The sequence below is a fragment of the Mustelus asterias genome, chromosome 8 (assembly GCF_964213995.1).
Source record: "Mustelus asterias chromosome 8, sMusAst1.hap1.1, whole genome shotgun sequence".
NCBI classification, from domain to species: Eukaryota; Metazoa; Chordata; class Chondrichthyes; order Carcharhiniformes; family Triakidae; genus Mustelus; species Mustelus asterias.
The window spans coordinates 10,605,363-10,620,605 of NC_135808.1; the positions used below are offsets into that span (position 1 = coordinate 10,605,363).

Below are 15,243 nucleotides of genomic sequence, written 5' to 3' on the forward strand. Positions count from 1 at the left end.
GTCTGAAAGACCTGCCGGTGAGGTGCATTGGCCATGCTAAATTCTCCCTCAGAGTAACTGAACAGGTGCCGGAGTGTGGTAACTGGGGGATTTTCACAGTAACTTCATTGCAATGTTAATGTAAGCCTACTTGTGACTATTAAATAAACTTTACTTTACCTTACATCTTGTAATCAAAGACAGGCAGACGTACAAGAACAGCAACACTTGAATACAGTTGGAAGTCAATTATTTTATTTAATCATTCCAATGACACCTCTCAACAAAGGAAGAGCTGTTGTGTTTTTGATCTGATTTTTGATTTGATTTATTATTGTCACATGTATTTGGATACAGTGAAAAGTATTGTTTCTTGTGCGCTATACAGACAAAGCATACCGTTCATTCAGAAAGAGAGGAGGGAGTGCAGAATGTAGTGTTATAGCCATTGCTAGGCTGCAGAGAAAGGTCAACTTAGTGCGAGGTAGGTCCATTCAAAAGTCTGATGGCAGCAGGGAAGAAGCTGTTCTTGAGTTGGTTGGAACGTGACCTCAGACTTTTGTATCTTTTTCCCGATGGAAGAAGCTGGAAGAGAGAATGTCCGGGGTGCGTGGGGTCCTTAATTATGCTGGCTGCTTTTCCAAGGCAGCGGGAAGTGTAGACAGAGTCACTGGATGAGAGGCTGGTTTGCGTGATGGATTGGGCTACGTTCACAACCCATTGTAGTTCCTTGCGGTCTTGGGCAGAGCAGGAGCCATATCAAGCTGTGATACATGTGGAATGGATGCTTTCTATGGTGCATCTGTAAAGGTTGGTGGGAGTCGTAGTGGACATGCCAAATTTCCTTAGTCTCCTTTCATTGCTTGAAAGATAAAAGATCCACAAAGCGACTCCAAGTTAAGAATATGAAATGTGATTTGATCTTTAGAGATTCCCCAACACGACAAGTCGCTACAATAAAAGAGGTGGGATTTACGATGACAGTTGAAGGAGTTTCATTTGGTTGTGAGAGGCAGTGCCAGGTGAAAAGAAAGCCATCAGTTTGCCAGTCATGATCCCCCTGTGTGTGTACAAGTGGGACATGTCCTCACCATTGTAAAATGACACCTGCCCTCCCTCGTAGTCCAAGTAAATGCCGACCTTCTTTGGGTTGACTTGGAGTGCGAGGTGGTCGACCCTCTGCGGGTTTCGTTCCTTCTGCGCAAAGAATTCCAGCAGCCATTGCAGCCAGTCGGTGGTGTGGGGACTGATGACCCAGTAGCCGTTCCTGGCGGTCAGATCTCTCAGCTCCTTTCTGTGCACCGACTCTCTTGCGACCCCGAGCGTCCACTTGGCTCCCTGCTCCACCTCGACCTCCCAGTAATGTCTCCCTGAGGTAAATCCTCGGGACCCCAGCACACAGATGCGACGCTGGAAGCGACTGGGATAGTCTGGCAGACGCTGCTGCATGTAACCGACCTTCGCCCTGGTCAAGCTTTCGGACAGGATGAGGCTGGGGTGAGCGGAATTGGGGCACAGGTTCAAATGGGTCAACGCTGTAAAGAAACCAGAGGATTAGTGCCGATGAGGTGAACAAGTGAAAGACATTGAAATAAAAACAACATACTGAGGATGTTAGAAATCTGAATAAAACACACAGCAACAGAAAAGGCAGCACAGTGGCACAGTGGTTAGCACTGCTGCCTCACAGCTCCAGGGACCCGGGTTCAATTCCCGGATTGGGTCACTGTCTGTGTGGAGTCTGTACGTTCTCCCCATGTCTGCGTGGGTTTCCTCTGGGTGCTCCGGTTTCCTCACACATTCCAAGGATGAGTAAGTTAGGTGCATTGGCCACACTAAATTGCCCTTCAGTGTCCCGGGATGTATAGGTTAGAGGGATTAGCAGGGCAAATACGTGAGGTTACAGAGATAGGGGCCTGGGTGGGATTGTTGTCAATGCAGACTTGATGGGCTGAATGGCCTCCTTCTGTACTGTCGGGATTCGATGAAAGTATTTTTTAATTCATTCGTGGGACATGGGCATTGCTGGCGAGGTCAGCATTTATTGCCCATCCCTAGTTGCCCGAGGGCAGTTAAGAGTCAACTACATTGCTGTCGTTCTGGACTCACATGCAAGCCAGACCAGATAAGGACGGCAGATTTCCTTCCCTAAAGGGCATTAGTGAACCAGATGGTTTTTTCCGACAATGGTCTCATGGTCATTAGTAGACTCCTAATTCCAGATTTTAAAAAAAAATTGAATTCAAATTCCACCATGGTGGGATTTGAACTCAGGTCCCCAGAACATTAGCCGAGTTGCTGGATTAATAGTCTAGCGATAATACCGCTAGGCCATTGCCTCCCCGATGCTGGAAACTTAGGAATTAGGAGCAGATGAAGGCAAATGCCGCCCTTTGAGCCTGCTCCGCCATTCAATCAGATCATGGCTGATCTCTCCCTGGTCCCAAATCCACCTCCCCACCTGTTCCCCATATCCCAAATATCCTGACCCAAAATTCTGAAGCGCATGTGTTCATAAGTGCGATGGAAGAAATTCTAAATGACCGACAGATAATGGATACAGACTTTGAGCAGCAAACGTGTGTCTACCTGGTTTAATTGACTTTCTCATCTGCTTCCACACGACGTACTGAAGGGGGCCTCCGAATTCACCAATCAGCGTACTGACAGGAAATTCACATTCTTGTCCAATTTCATCCCTGGATCTTCAGAAATAGGAGTAATAATTAGGGATCGGCTGTACACAACTCTGAGAGTGTGAGAGAGAAAAATCAAATAACAAAACAGGCAAGTACTTACCCACTCAGAATTATTTTCATCTCCTAAAATCAAAAATAGTATTAAATATTAATACAAATATCGAGAGTAGTTTTCGGCTCCATATCAAAGGGTAATATACTGTGTTAACTGATTTTCACTATTTTGACGTCTCGCTCTTTTGCCAAAATATATACCAAGTCTGGCACGGGGTGGAGATTCACATCTCTGGTATGTACCTCTACAAGTGATTTTGTATACGCTACGGGGATATTACTGCTGTCCCAGCATAACATCGATAAGTCAGGAGTGTGATGGAATACTCTCCACTTGCCTGGACGAGTGCAGCTCCAACAACACTCAAGAAGCTCGACATCATCCAGGACAAAGCAGCCCCGCTTGATCAGTAACCTCTAACACCTAGAAGGACAAGGCCAGCAGACCCATGGGAACACAACCACGTCCAAGCCACACAGCATTGTGGAACTTGTGGCCACACAAGTAGACAAGATGGTAAAGAAGGCCTATGGCATGTTTGCCTTTATTGGTCGGGGCATTAGTACAAGAATCAACATGTCTTGTTGCAGATTTATAAACCTTTGGTTGGGCCGCACTTAGGGTACGGCGTTCATTTCTGGTCACTACATTACAGGAAGGATGTAGAGGCTTTGGAGAGGGTGCAGAAGAGGTTTACCAGGATGCTGCCTGGATTAGAGGGAATGAGCTACAAGGAGAGGCTGGACAAACTAGGGCTGTTTTCTCTGGACCGGCGGAGGCTGAGGGGAGACCTGATAAAAGTCTATAAAGTTATGAGAGGCAAAGATAGAGTTTGACAGTCCGAATCATTTTCCCAAGAGTTGAAATGTCTAAAACTAGGGGGCGTGCACTTAAGGTGAGGGGGAAAGTTGAAAGGAGATGTGAGGGGCAAGTTTTTTACACAGAGAGTGGTTGGTGCCTGGAATGCGATGCCAGCGGATGGTGGTGGAGCACCCAGAGGAAAAAGAAGTTTAGTTGATGTATTAGTGTGCCACACTCCAGTGCCTGTTCGGGTACACTGAGGTAGAATTTAGCATTGTCAATGCACCCTAACCAGCACGTCTTTCGGACTGTGGGAGGAAACCGGAGCTCCGGTTTAGCTTAGTTTAAGCATTAGTATCACAAGAAGGCGTAAATTAACACTGCAATGAAGTTACTGTGAAAATCCCCAGGAGAAACCCATGCAGACACGGGGAGAACATGCAGACTCTGCACAGTCACCTGAGACTGGAATTGAACCCAAGTCCCTGGCACTGTGAGGCGGCAGTGCTAATCACTGTGCTACCGTGCTGGCCTTGACTAGTAGGAGTGTTGCCATAGGGTCATACGGCACAGAAGCAGGCCATTCGGCCCACCATGTCTATGCTGACCATTAATTACCAATCTACACTAATCCCATATACCAGCACTTGGGTCCATAGCCTATTATGCTTTGGCGATCTCAAGTGCTCGTCCAGATGCTTCTTATAATGGTTGGAAGATCAGGCGTAAGTGGTTCACTGAGTACCTGCAGAACATTCCACATCAGTTGCTTGAAGGAAGGGTTCACTTCAGTTGTAGCTCCATTGGCTGTCCCCTGCTTGGGAAATAATTCTTGTTCTCTCTGGGTGAGTCTTCTTCTCATCTCCCGTTCTTCTTCATTAAGAATTCGGTGCAACTCAGCAAATTCACCTTCAAAATGTTCTGTCAGCTTCTGTACCTTTTCCTGCAAAGATAATAACACAGCATTCAACTCTCCTGGGCGGCACAGTGGCACAGTGGTTAGCACTGTTGCCTCACAGTGCCAGGGACCCGGGTTCGATTTCTAGCTTGGGTCACTGTCTGTGCAGAGTCTGCATGCTCTCCCCCCTCCCGCGCCCCCCACCTCCCCATGTCTGTATGAATAAGACTGAATATATTTAATACAGGCCAAATATTTCATCACGAGTTATAGAAAATGCTTAATCACATATTAATTGAACTATCAATTATCAACATCAAAAAGGGGAGGGGATGGCTTCATGGTATTATCGCTAGACTATTAATCCAGAAACTCAGCTAATGTTCTGGGGACCCGGGTTCAAATCCCGCCATGGAAGGTGGTGGAATTAAGAATCTACTGATGACCATGAAACCATTGTCAGGAAAAACCTATCTGGTTCACGAATGTCCTTTAGGGAAGGAAATCTGCAGTCCTTACCTGGCCTGGCCGACATGTGACTCCAGAGCCCCAGCAATGTGGGGTTGACTCTCAACTGCCCTTGGGCAACTAGGGATGGGCAATAAATGCTGGCCCAGCCAGTCACGCCCATGTCCCACGAGTGAATAAAAAGATACTCTGGACACAGAGGGAGCGCACGGCTCTCACAGTCAATATTGGGTGCAATCATTCCACTTGCCCTTTCTTTAAGTGTGTATCACGTCAGTCACACCAATAGGTAAATACCACGCAGATGGAAATGAGCAGAATGTGGTAATCCTGTGCGTGGGCAACAATTAACAAAATGTCTTGGTGGCCGCACTCAGAATCCAGATGAACTGCGTGTGGCCCCCAGTTGCGCAACACTGCTTTGGGGAGTCAGGAGGTGAGTTACTCACTGCAGGATTCCTAGCCTTTGACCTGCTCTGGAAGCCACAATATTTATATGGCTAGTTCAGTTCAATTTCTGGTCAATGGTAACTCTTAAACCTTCTACTTCCCTCCTGACTGGATAGATAAATTTGCCTTATGAGTTGTTGCCCATGACCCCTCCCTCGTCCCGCCAAAACAAACCCTTTACAAAATTAGCCTACAACTGGGCAACAATCCATGACATGAGGACTATTTAATTAATTATTTGAAACCATCCAGGACAAAGCAGCCCCTCTTGATTGCTACCCCTTCTACAAACATTCAATCCCTCCACCACGGACGCACAGTGGCAGCCGTGTGTACCATCGACACTGCAGGAACCCACCAAGGTTCCTCGGGCAGCACCTTCCAAACACACGACCACTACTGAAAGGAGAAGGGGCAGCAGTTACTTGGGAACACCCATTCCTGGCTTGCGGGGGGTCGGGGGGAGCGCAGGGTGGCACAGTATTCAGCATTGCTGCCTCACAGCGCCAGGGACCTGGGTTCGATTCCTGGCTTGGGTCACTGTCTCTGTGGAGTCTGCACGTTCTCCCCCCCCCAACCCCCGCGCTGTCTACATAGGTTTCCCCCGGGCGCTCCGGTTTCCTCCCAAGTCCGAAAGACGTGCTGGTTAGGAGTATTAGCCATGCTAAATTCTCCCTCAGTCTACCCGAACAGTGTGGCGACTCGGGGATTTTCACAATAACTTCATTGTAGCGTTAATGTGAGCCGACTTGTGACACAAATAAATAAACTTTATATCGGCTGTTCCTTCACTGTTGCTGGGTCAAAATCCTGGAAATCCCTCCCTAACAGCACGGTGGGTGTACCTACAACTCAGGAATTGCAGCGGCTCAAGGAGGCAGCTCACCACCACCTTCTCAAGGGGCAATTAGGGATGGGCAATAAATGCTGGGCGAGCCAGTGATGCCCCCATCCCAAAAACGATTTTTATTACAGAAATATATAAAGTAAAACATGTATTTATTAGTCAGAAGTAGGCTTACATTAACATTGCAATGAAATTACTGTGAAAATTCCCAAGTCGCCACACTCTGGCACCTGTTCAGGGAACACTGAGGGAGAATTTAGTGCAACCAATGCACCGAACCAGCATGTCTTTCGGATTGTGGGAGGAAACCCACGCAGACACGGGGAGAATGTGCAGACTCCGCACAGACAGTGACCCAAGCCTGGAATTGAACCCAGGTCCCTGGAGCTGTGAGGCAGCAGTGCTAACCACTGGGCCACTAAAGCAAACTGGACAGTTAGTGGCTTGCATTGTAAAGGAAGATGAGACCCACCTTGATGTGTCCAGTGCTGGGGGTGAGATGGCCAGTGTTAGTGTGTCTTGGCTTGGCACTCCGCCTCTGGCCACTCTCTGCTGCTCTGCTGGCCAGGGTCAAGGAGCGGACGGTGGCCACGATGTTGGCCACCTGCCGGTTGGGTCTCAGCACCTTCCCCGGGGACAGGAGCCGGCACTCCGGGCAGGAGCAGTGACCGTCCGCCCAGAAGAGGGAAATGCAGCCTCGGCAGAAGACATGTCCACACTCCAGGGAGACAGGCTCCTGCAGGAAGTCCAGGCAGATGGAGCAGGACACATCCTTACTCAGATTCTCCAACTGTTTGCCCAGCTCCATCTCAATCCCTCTGCTGTCCTACTTCCTCAAGCTTTCTTACTTTCACTTTGCTCAGGAGGGCGGCACCGCGATAATTGGTGTTCACCAAGGATTAAAGGTTATGTACAGCAGCCTCTGTATACGTGCAGCCTCTGTGTGTATATTATATATCATATATATATACCCTGAGCCAGCCTTTGTGTATGTGTTAAATACATAGCCATCCTCTGTATACTATGTTATATATTATGTACAGATATATACACCCTGAGCCAGTCTGTGTGTATATTATACATATATATATATTAGACCTTGACCAAACACCAGTGAAGACAATGTTATCTTAACTGATCTCCTATCGATCAATCAATCCATCAATCCCACAAGACCGTTCCAAGAGGTCGATCCGATGTACTTTGTTCGTCTTCCTCTGCCATTTTAATGTGACGCCCTTTGGGTCTGTTTTTCCCTCTGGGGTGCACTGATTCCATCACCAGTCCTGAGTTGAGATTAGCCGAGGAGACTGTGTCAAAGGCAAATGGTGAAATTTGAATTCAATTTTGAAAGGACCTACCTCACATTAAGTTGACTTTTCTCAACACCCTAACTATGACTGTTACACTACGTTCTGCACTCTCTCCTTTCCTTCTCTATGAATGGGATGCTTTGTCCTGTATAACGCGCAAGAAACAATACTTTTCACTGTATGCTAATAATAAATCAAATCAAATCAAATCAAATCTGAAATTAAGACCATGAAACTATTATTGATTTTTGTAAAAATCCATCTGGTTCACTAATCTCCCTTGAGGGAAGGAAATCTGCCATCCTTATCTGGTCTGGCCTACATGTGACTCCAGAGCCACAGCAATGAGGTTGACTCTTAAATGCCCTCAGGGATGAGCAATAAATGCTGGCCAGCTCGTGACAACACCTCCCATTAATGAATAAAAAGCAATGAGGGCAGCATGGTGGCACAGTGGTCAGGACTGCTGCCTCACAGTGCCAGGGACCGGGTTCGATTCTGCCCTCGGGTCACTGTATGCGTTGAGTTTGCACCTTCTCTCCGTGTCTGTGTGGGTTTCCTGCGGGTTCTCCGGTTTCCACCCACAGTCCAAAGATGTGTGGGTTAGATTGATTGGCCATGCTAAATTGACCCTATCGCCAGGGGGATTAGCAGGGTAAATGCGTGGGGTTACAGGAATAGAGCCAGGGTGAGATTGTGGTCGGTACAGACTCGATGGGCTGAATGGCCTCCTTCTGTACTGTAGGGATTCTGTTAATGTGGTGATCTGAAACACAGTTAGAACTTGTTTTACATATTGTTTGTACTTTGCACGTCCACCAACCCAATCATAAGGCAAATAGTTGTGGGGTCTAAGGTTAACTGGCCTGTTGCAACCAGAGCTGTAATATGTGTATATCACACTGGCGAGCTTACCTCAGTGATCTCTGTTTTTAAGAAAAAGCCCCGATGAGGACTACCTGTCTTTCAGGGAAGGGACATTAAACAGAAACTTGGCAGTAAGTTTGCAGATGACACCAAGATTGGTGGCATAGTGGACAGTGAAGAAGGTTATCTAGGATTGCAATGGGATCTTGATCAATTGGGCCAGTGAGCTGACGAATGGCAGATGGAGTTTAATTTAGATAAATGCGAAGTGATGCATTTTGGTAGATCGAACCAGGACAGGACTTACTCAGTTAATGGTAGGGCGTTGGGAAGAGTTATAGAACAACGAGATCCAGAAGTACAAGTTCATAGCTCCTTGAAAGTGGAGTCACAAGTGGACAGAGTGGTGAAGAAGGTATTCAGCGTGCTTGGTTTCATTGGTCAGAATATTGAATACAGGAGTTTGGATGTCTTGTTGAAGTTGTACAAGACATTGGTAAGGCCACACTTGGAATACTGTGTACAGTTCTGGTCACCCTATTGTAGAAAGGATATTATTAAACTAGAAAGAATGCAGAAACGATTAACTAGGATGCTACCAGGACTTGATGGTTTGGGTTATAAGGAGAGGTTGGATAGACTAGGATTTTTTTCCCTGGAGCGTAGGAGGCTTAGGGGTGATCTTATAGAGGTCTATAAAATAATGAGAGGCATAGATCAGCTAGATCACCAATATCTTTTCCCAAAGGTAGGGGAATCTGAAACTAGAGGGCATAGGTTTAAGGTGAGAGGGGAGAGATACAAAAGTGTCCAGAGGGGCAATTTTTTCACACTGAGGGTGGTGAGTGTCTGGAACAAGCTGCCAGAGGTAGTAGTAGAGCCAGGTACAATTTTGTCTTTTAAAAAGCGTTTAGACAGTCACATGAGTAAGATGGCTGTCGAGGGATATGGGCCAAACACGGGCAATTGGGACTAGCTTAGTCATTAAAAAGGCGGCATGGACAAGTTGGGCTGAAGGGAATATTTCCATGCTGTAAACCTCTATGACTCTGTGACTATGACTCGATGTCTGCTTTCTGGATATGAAGCACTGTGTCATGGCTGGCCAGCATTTATTGCCCATCCCAAGTTGCCCGCGCCAATTGAAAGTTGACCACATTGCTGTGGCTCTGGAGTCATATGTAGGCCAGACCAGGTAAGGACGGAAGATTTCCTTCCCTAAAGGACATTAGTGAGCCAGATGGGTTTTTCTGACAATGGTTTCATGGTCATCAGTAGATTCTTAATTCCAGAGTTTCTTTCTTGAATTCAAATTTCACCATCTGCCGTGGCAGGATTCGAACCCGGAACATTAGCTGAGTTCCTGGATTAATAGTCTAGCGATAAGACCACATCCGCACCACCAGCTGCATGAAGAAGTTTCCCCTCGGGTCCCTTTTAAGTCTTTCCCTGCTCACCTTAAACCTATGCCCTCTAGTTTTCAATTCCCCTTCCCTGGGGAAAAGACTATGTGCGTTCATCCTATCTATATCCCTCATGATTTTAAACACCTTAATAAGGTCACCCTTCATTCTCCCACATTCCAAGGAAGAAAGTCCTAGCTTGGCCAACCTCTCCCTATAACACAGGCCCACTGGTCCTGGCAACATCCTCGCAAGTCTTCTTTGCACTCTTTCCAGTTTATCAATGTCTTTCCTATAACAGGGTGACTGAAACTGTACACCATACTCCAAATGTGGCCTCACCAATGACTTGTACAACTGTAACAAAAGCCAGAATTCTACTGCATGGCCCTCCACGGAATGGGAGCGGGCGAGGGGCGGACAATGGAAATGTCTGTTGACCTCGGGTGGAGTTTTCCAGTCTCAGTTGAGCGAGGCCGTAAAATCCTGCCCATAATGCCCCAATTCCTATACTCAAGGGAGGCAAATGGATAATGGCGCTCAGCTAAAACTCTATTCACTGCAGCGGGACTGGAGAATCCCAGCCGCGAACGAGGTCAGAGATTTTCGGCGCTTATGAACTATGGGATTTAATTCATTTACAGGATGTAGATGTTGCGGTCTAGGCCAGCATTTATTGCCCATCCCTAATTTCCCCAGTGCTGATAGGAAAGGAATTCCGGTATTTTGACCCAGTGACAGTGAAGGAACGGCGATATATTTCCAAGTCAGGAAGGTGAGTGGCTTGGAGGGGAACCTCCAGCTGGTGGTGTTCCCACATGTCTGCTGCCCATGTCCGTCTAGATATTAGTGGTTGTGGTTTGGAAGGTGCTGCCTAAGGAGCCTTGGTGAGTTCCTGCAGTGCATTTTGTAGGATGGTACACAAGGCTGATCCTGTGCTCGCGGAGGGTATAAATATTTGTGGCAATTTACAGTAAAGGTCCTTAAGTCAGAAATGCCAAAATTGGGAAACGTACCAACATTGGAATATTGCATACAGTTCTGGTCGCCACACTTCCAGAAGGATGTGGAGGCTTTGGAGAGGGTACAGAAAAGGTTTACTAGGATGTTGCCAGGTATGGAGGGCATTAGCTATGAGGAGAGGTTAAGAACATAAGAACATAAGAAATAGGAGCAGGAATAGGCCATCTAGCCCCTCAAGCCTGCTCCGCCATTCAATAAGATCATGGTTGATCTGATAGTGGGTTCAGTTCCACTTACCCGCCCGCTCCCCATAACCCTTAATTCCCTTAATGGTTAAAAATCTATCTATCTGTGACTTAAACACATTTAACAAGGTCGCCTCTACTGCTTCATTGGGCAGAGAATTTCAAAGATTCAGTACCCTCTGGGAGAAGAAGTTCCTCCTCAACTCTGTTCTAAATTGACTCCCCCGTATTTTGAGGCTATGCCCCCTAGTTCTTGTTTCCATTGTAAGTGGAAATAACCTCGCTGCTTCTACCCTGTCTAGCCCCTTCATTATCTTATATGTCTCTATAAGATCTCCCCTCAACCTTCTAAACTCCAATGAGTACAGGCCCAGACTACTCAATCTCTCCTCATAAGCTAACCCCCTCATCTCCGGAATCAACCTGGTGAACCTTCTCTGTACCCTCTCCAAAGCTAATATATCCTTTCTTAAATAAGGGGACCAAAATTGTACACAGTACTCTAGGTGCGGCCTCACCAGCACCCTGTACAGTTGCAGCATGACCTCCCTGCTTTTATACTCCATCCCTCTCACGATAAAGGCCAACATTCCATTTGCCTTCTTGATTACCTGCTGCACCTGCAAACTGAGTTATTGTGATTCATGCACAAGGACCCCCAGGTCCCTCTGCACAGTAGCATGTTGTAATTTTTCACCGTTTAGATAATAGTCCATTTTACTATTATTCCTTCCAAAGTGGATAACCTCACACTTACCAACGTTATACTCCATCTGCCAGATCCTTGCCCACTCACTTAGCCTATCCAAATCTCTCTGCAGACTCTCTGTGTCCTCCACGCAATTTGCTTTCCCACTCATCTTTGTGTCATCTGCAAACTTTGTTACCCTACACTCGGTCCCCTCCTCCAGATCGTCTATGTATATGGTAAATAGTTGAGGCCCCAGTACCGATCTCTGCAGCACGCCACAAGTCACTGATTGCCAACCGAAAAAGCATCCATTTATCCAACTCTCTGCTTTCTGTTAGATAGCCAATCCTCAATCCGCACTAACACTTTACCCCCAACTCCGTGTACTTTTATCTTATGCAGCAACCTTTTGTAAGGCACCTTATCGAATGCCTTCTGGAAATCTAAATACATCACATCCACCGGTTCCCCTCTGTCAACTGCACTCGTTATATCCTCAAAAAATTCCAGTAAATTAGTCAAACATGACTTTCCCTTCATGAATCCATGCTGCGTCTGCTTGATTGAACCATTCTTTTCCAGGTGTCCTGCTATTTCTTCCTTAATGATAGATTCCAGCATTTTCCCAACTACGGATGTTAAGCTAACCGGCCTGTAGTTACCTGCCTTTTGTCTACCTCCTTTTTTAAACAGTGGTGTTACATTAGCTGTTTTCCAATCAGCTGGCACCTCCCCAGAGTCCAGTGAATTTTGATAAATTACAACTAATGCATTTACTATTACTTCTGCCATTCCTTTTAGTACCCTGGGATGCATTCCATCCGGACCAGGTGACTTGTCTACCTGTCATCCCATTAGCCTACCCAGCACTACCTCTTTAGTAATAGTGATCGTTTTAAGGCCCTCACCCCCTACAGTCCCATGACCATCAATTATTGGTAAGCTATTTGTGTCCTCCACTGTGAAGACCGACATAAAAAACTTGTTTAAGGCCTCGGCCATTTCCTCGTTTCCTATTATTAAATCCCCCTTCTCATCTTCTAAGGGACAAACGTTTACTTTAGCCACTCTTTTCCATTTTATATATTTGTAAAAACTTTCACTATCAGTTTTTACATTTTGTGCTAGTTTACTTTCATAATCTATCTTTTCTTTTTTATTGCTTTCTTAGTAGTTCTTTGTTGTTTTTTAAAGCCTTCCCAATCTTCTAGTTCCCCACTAATTTTGGCCATTCTGTAGGCATTGGTTTTTAATTTAGTTATCCATGGCTGGTTATCCCTTTTCTTACATTCCTTCTTTTTCACTGGAATATATTTTTGCTGAGTACTGAGAAAAATCTCCTTAAAAATCCTCCACTGTTCCTCAACTGTCCCACCAATTAGTCTGCGTTCCCAATCTACATTAGCCAACTCCACCCTCATCCTATTGTAATCCCCCTTGTTCAAGCAGAGGACACTGGTTTGGGACCCTACTTTCTCACCCTCCATCTGTAATAGAAATTCAACCATATTGTGATCACTCATTCCAAGAGGATCCCTCACAAGAAGATCATTAATTTTACCTGTCTCATTACACAGGACCAGATCCAAGATGCTTGCTCCCTCGTAGGTTCTGTAATATACTGTTCGAGGAAACTATCGCGACAGCATTCTAAGAACTCTTCCTCAAGTCCACCGTGTCCGACTTGAGTTGACCAATCAATATGGAGGTTAAAATCCCCCATGATTATTGCTGTTCCGTTTTTGCACACATCCATTATTTGCTTGTTTATAGGCCGAGCCACCTCAAAGTTATTATTTGGGGGCCTATAGACTACGCCCACCAGTGACTTTCCCCCCTTACTATTCCTTATCTCCACCCACAACGATTCCACGTTTTGCTCCTTAGAGCCTATATCGTCTCTCACTACCGCCCTGATGTTATCTTTAATTAACAGAGCTACCCCACCTCCTTTTCCTTCCTGTCTATCCTTCCGAAATGTCTGATACCCCTGGATATTCAGTTCCCAGTCCTGGTCACCCTGCAACCGCGTTTCTGTAATGGCCACTAGATCATACCCATTTGTACTGATTTGTGCCGTCAACTCATTCACTTTGTTTCGAACGCTACGTGCATTCAGGTAAAGTGTCTTTATGTTAGTCTTTCTTACCTGGACCCGATTTGTTAGTGCATTCCTTTATTTGCATGCTCTGTCCCTTCCTGTCACAGACTGGTTATTCTTCCCCAGAACATCTCCTTGCACTGTGTTGACCACCTCCCTTCTCATGCTTGTCACCTTTTTTGCTCTGCCTGAGGTGAGATTCCTGCCACCTTCTATACTCTCTGTTCTATTACGTGGTCTGGAAACTTTACTGAGCTCTCCTGAGCCCTCGGCTCCTTTAACTAGTTGAAAGTCCTCATCATTAACTTGCACTCCTACCCTCTCCTTTACCTTTGATTGTCTAATTCTCCATACAACTGAACTCTCCCCCCCCAAGTGGAGAAACTTGGTTTGTTTTCACTTGAATGTCGGAGGTGGAGGGGGCGACCGTATAGATGTTTAAACAAACATGAGAGGCATAGTTAGAAATGATAGTCTGAGTCCCTTTCCCTGGGTAGAAATAACTAGGGGACATCGGTTTAATGTGAAAAGGGTAAAGTTTAAAGGAGATGTGAGAGGCAAGTTTTTTACACTGAGGGGGGGGGAAGTGCCTGGAATGCACTGCCAGAGAAGGTGGTAGAAGTAGATACAATAACAACATTTAAGAGGCATCTTGACAGACACATAAATAGGCAGGGAGGTACAGACCGTGTAGAGGCAAAAGGTTTTTCGGAAGGCATCATGTGTCAGCACAGGCTTGGTGGGCTGAAGGGCCTGTTCCTGTGCTGTACTGTTCTTTGATTGGATGAAGTAAGGATGGTATAAATCACAAATGATCACATAATAAGTGTAGACGATTGACGACAGTCTTTGGGCAGAATCATCAGTTTATTGGCGATGCGTTCCTATTCTGGCAGATGCTGTGGCAACCAGTACAAAGAACAAAGAACACACGACAGAGTTGCAATTTCACACATCAAGTTCCGTTTCCCCTCCTGCCTGGCTAGCCTTTTGAGGAGAATATTTAAATTTCTGTTACTCATTGCATGGGCGACATGGTGGTACAGTGGGTTGCACTGCTGCCTCACAGCGCCAGGGACCCAGGTTCAATCCCGGCCTCAGAATCATCTGTTGAAAGGATTCAATGAGGCAGAAATAATTCAATTCTTTGAGGGAGCCAAGCGCATGAGTATAACTCAGCAAGCTCGTTTATCATAGAGTCCCCACAGTGCAGAAGGAGGCCATTCGGCCCATCAAGTCTGCACCACCACCAAAGCCCTATCCCTGCAATCCTCTGACACTAAGGGGCAATTTGGCATTTGCCAATTCACCAAATCCGCACATCTTTGGATTGTGGGAGGAAACCCACGCAGACACAGGGAGAACGTGCAGACTCCGCACAGGCAGTGCCCCAAGGGCGGCACGGTAGCACAGTGGTTAGCACTGCTGCTTCACAGCTCCAGGGACCTGGGTTTGATTCCCGG

At 46.3% G+C, this 15,243-nt stretch overlaps 1 protein-coding gene across 1 annotated transcript; it reads right to left on the reverse strand.

Moving 5' to 3' along the window:
- Window positions 1–213: 213 nt before the first annotated feature.
- LOC144497829 (zinc-binding protein A33-like) lies at window positions 214–7,049 on the reverse strand. Its single transcript, XM_078219269.1, has 5 exons — window positions 6,670–7,049; window positions 4,280–4,477; window positions 2,779–2,801; window positions 2,569–2,684; window positions 214–1,514 (listed from the first exon to the last, which is right to left on the reverse strand). Exons 1-5 carry the CDS (start codon window positions 7,003–7,005, stop codon window positions 952–954), a joined length of 1,236 nt encoding a protein of 411 aa, XP_078075395.1. The 5' UTR covers window positions 7,006–7,049; the 3' UTR covers window positions 214–951.
- Between the last annotated feature and the right edge of the window lie 8,194 nt (window positions 7,050–15,243).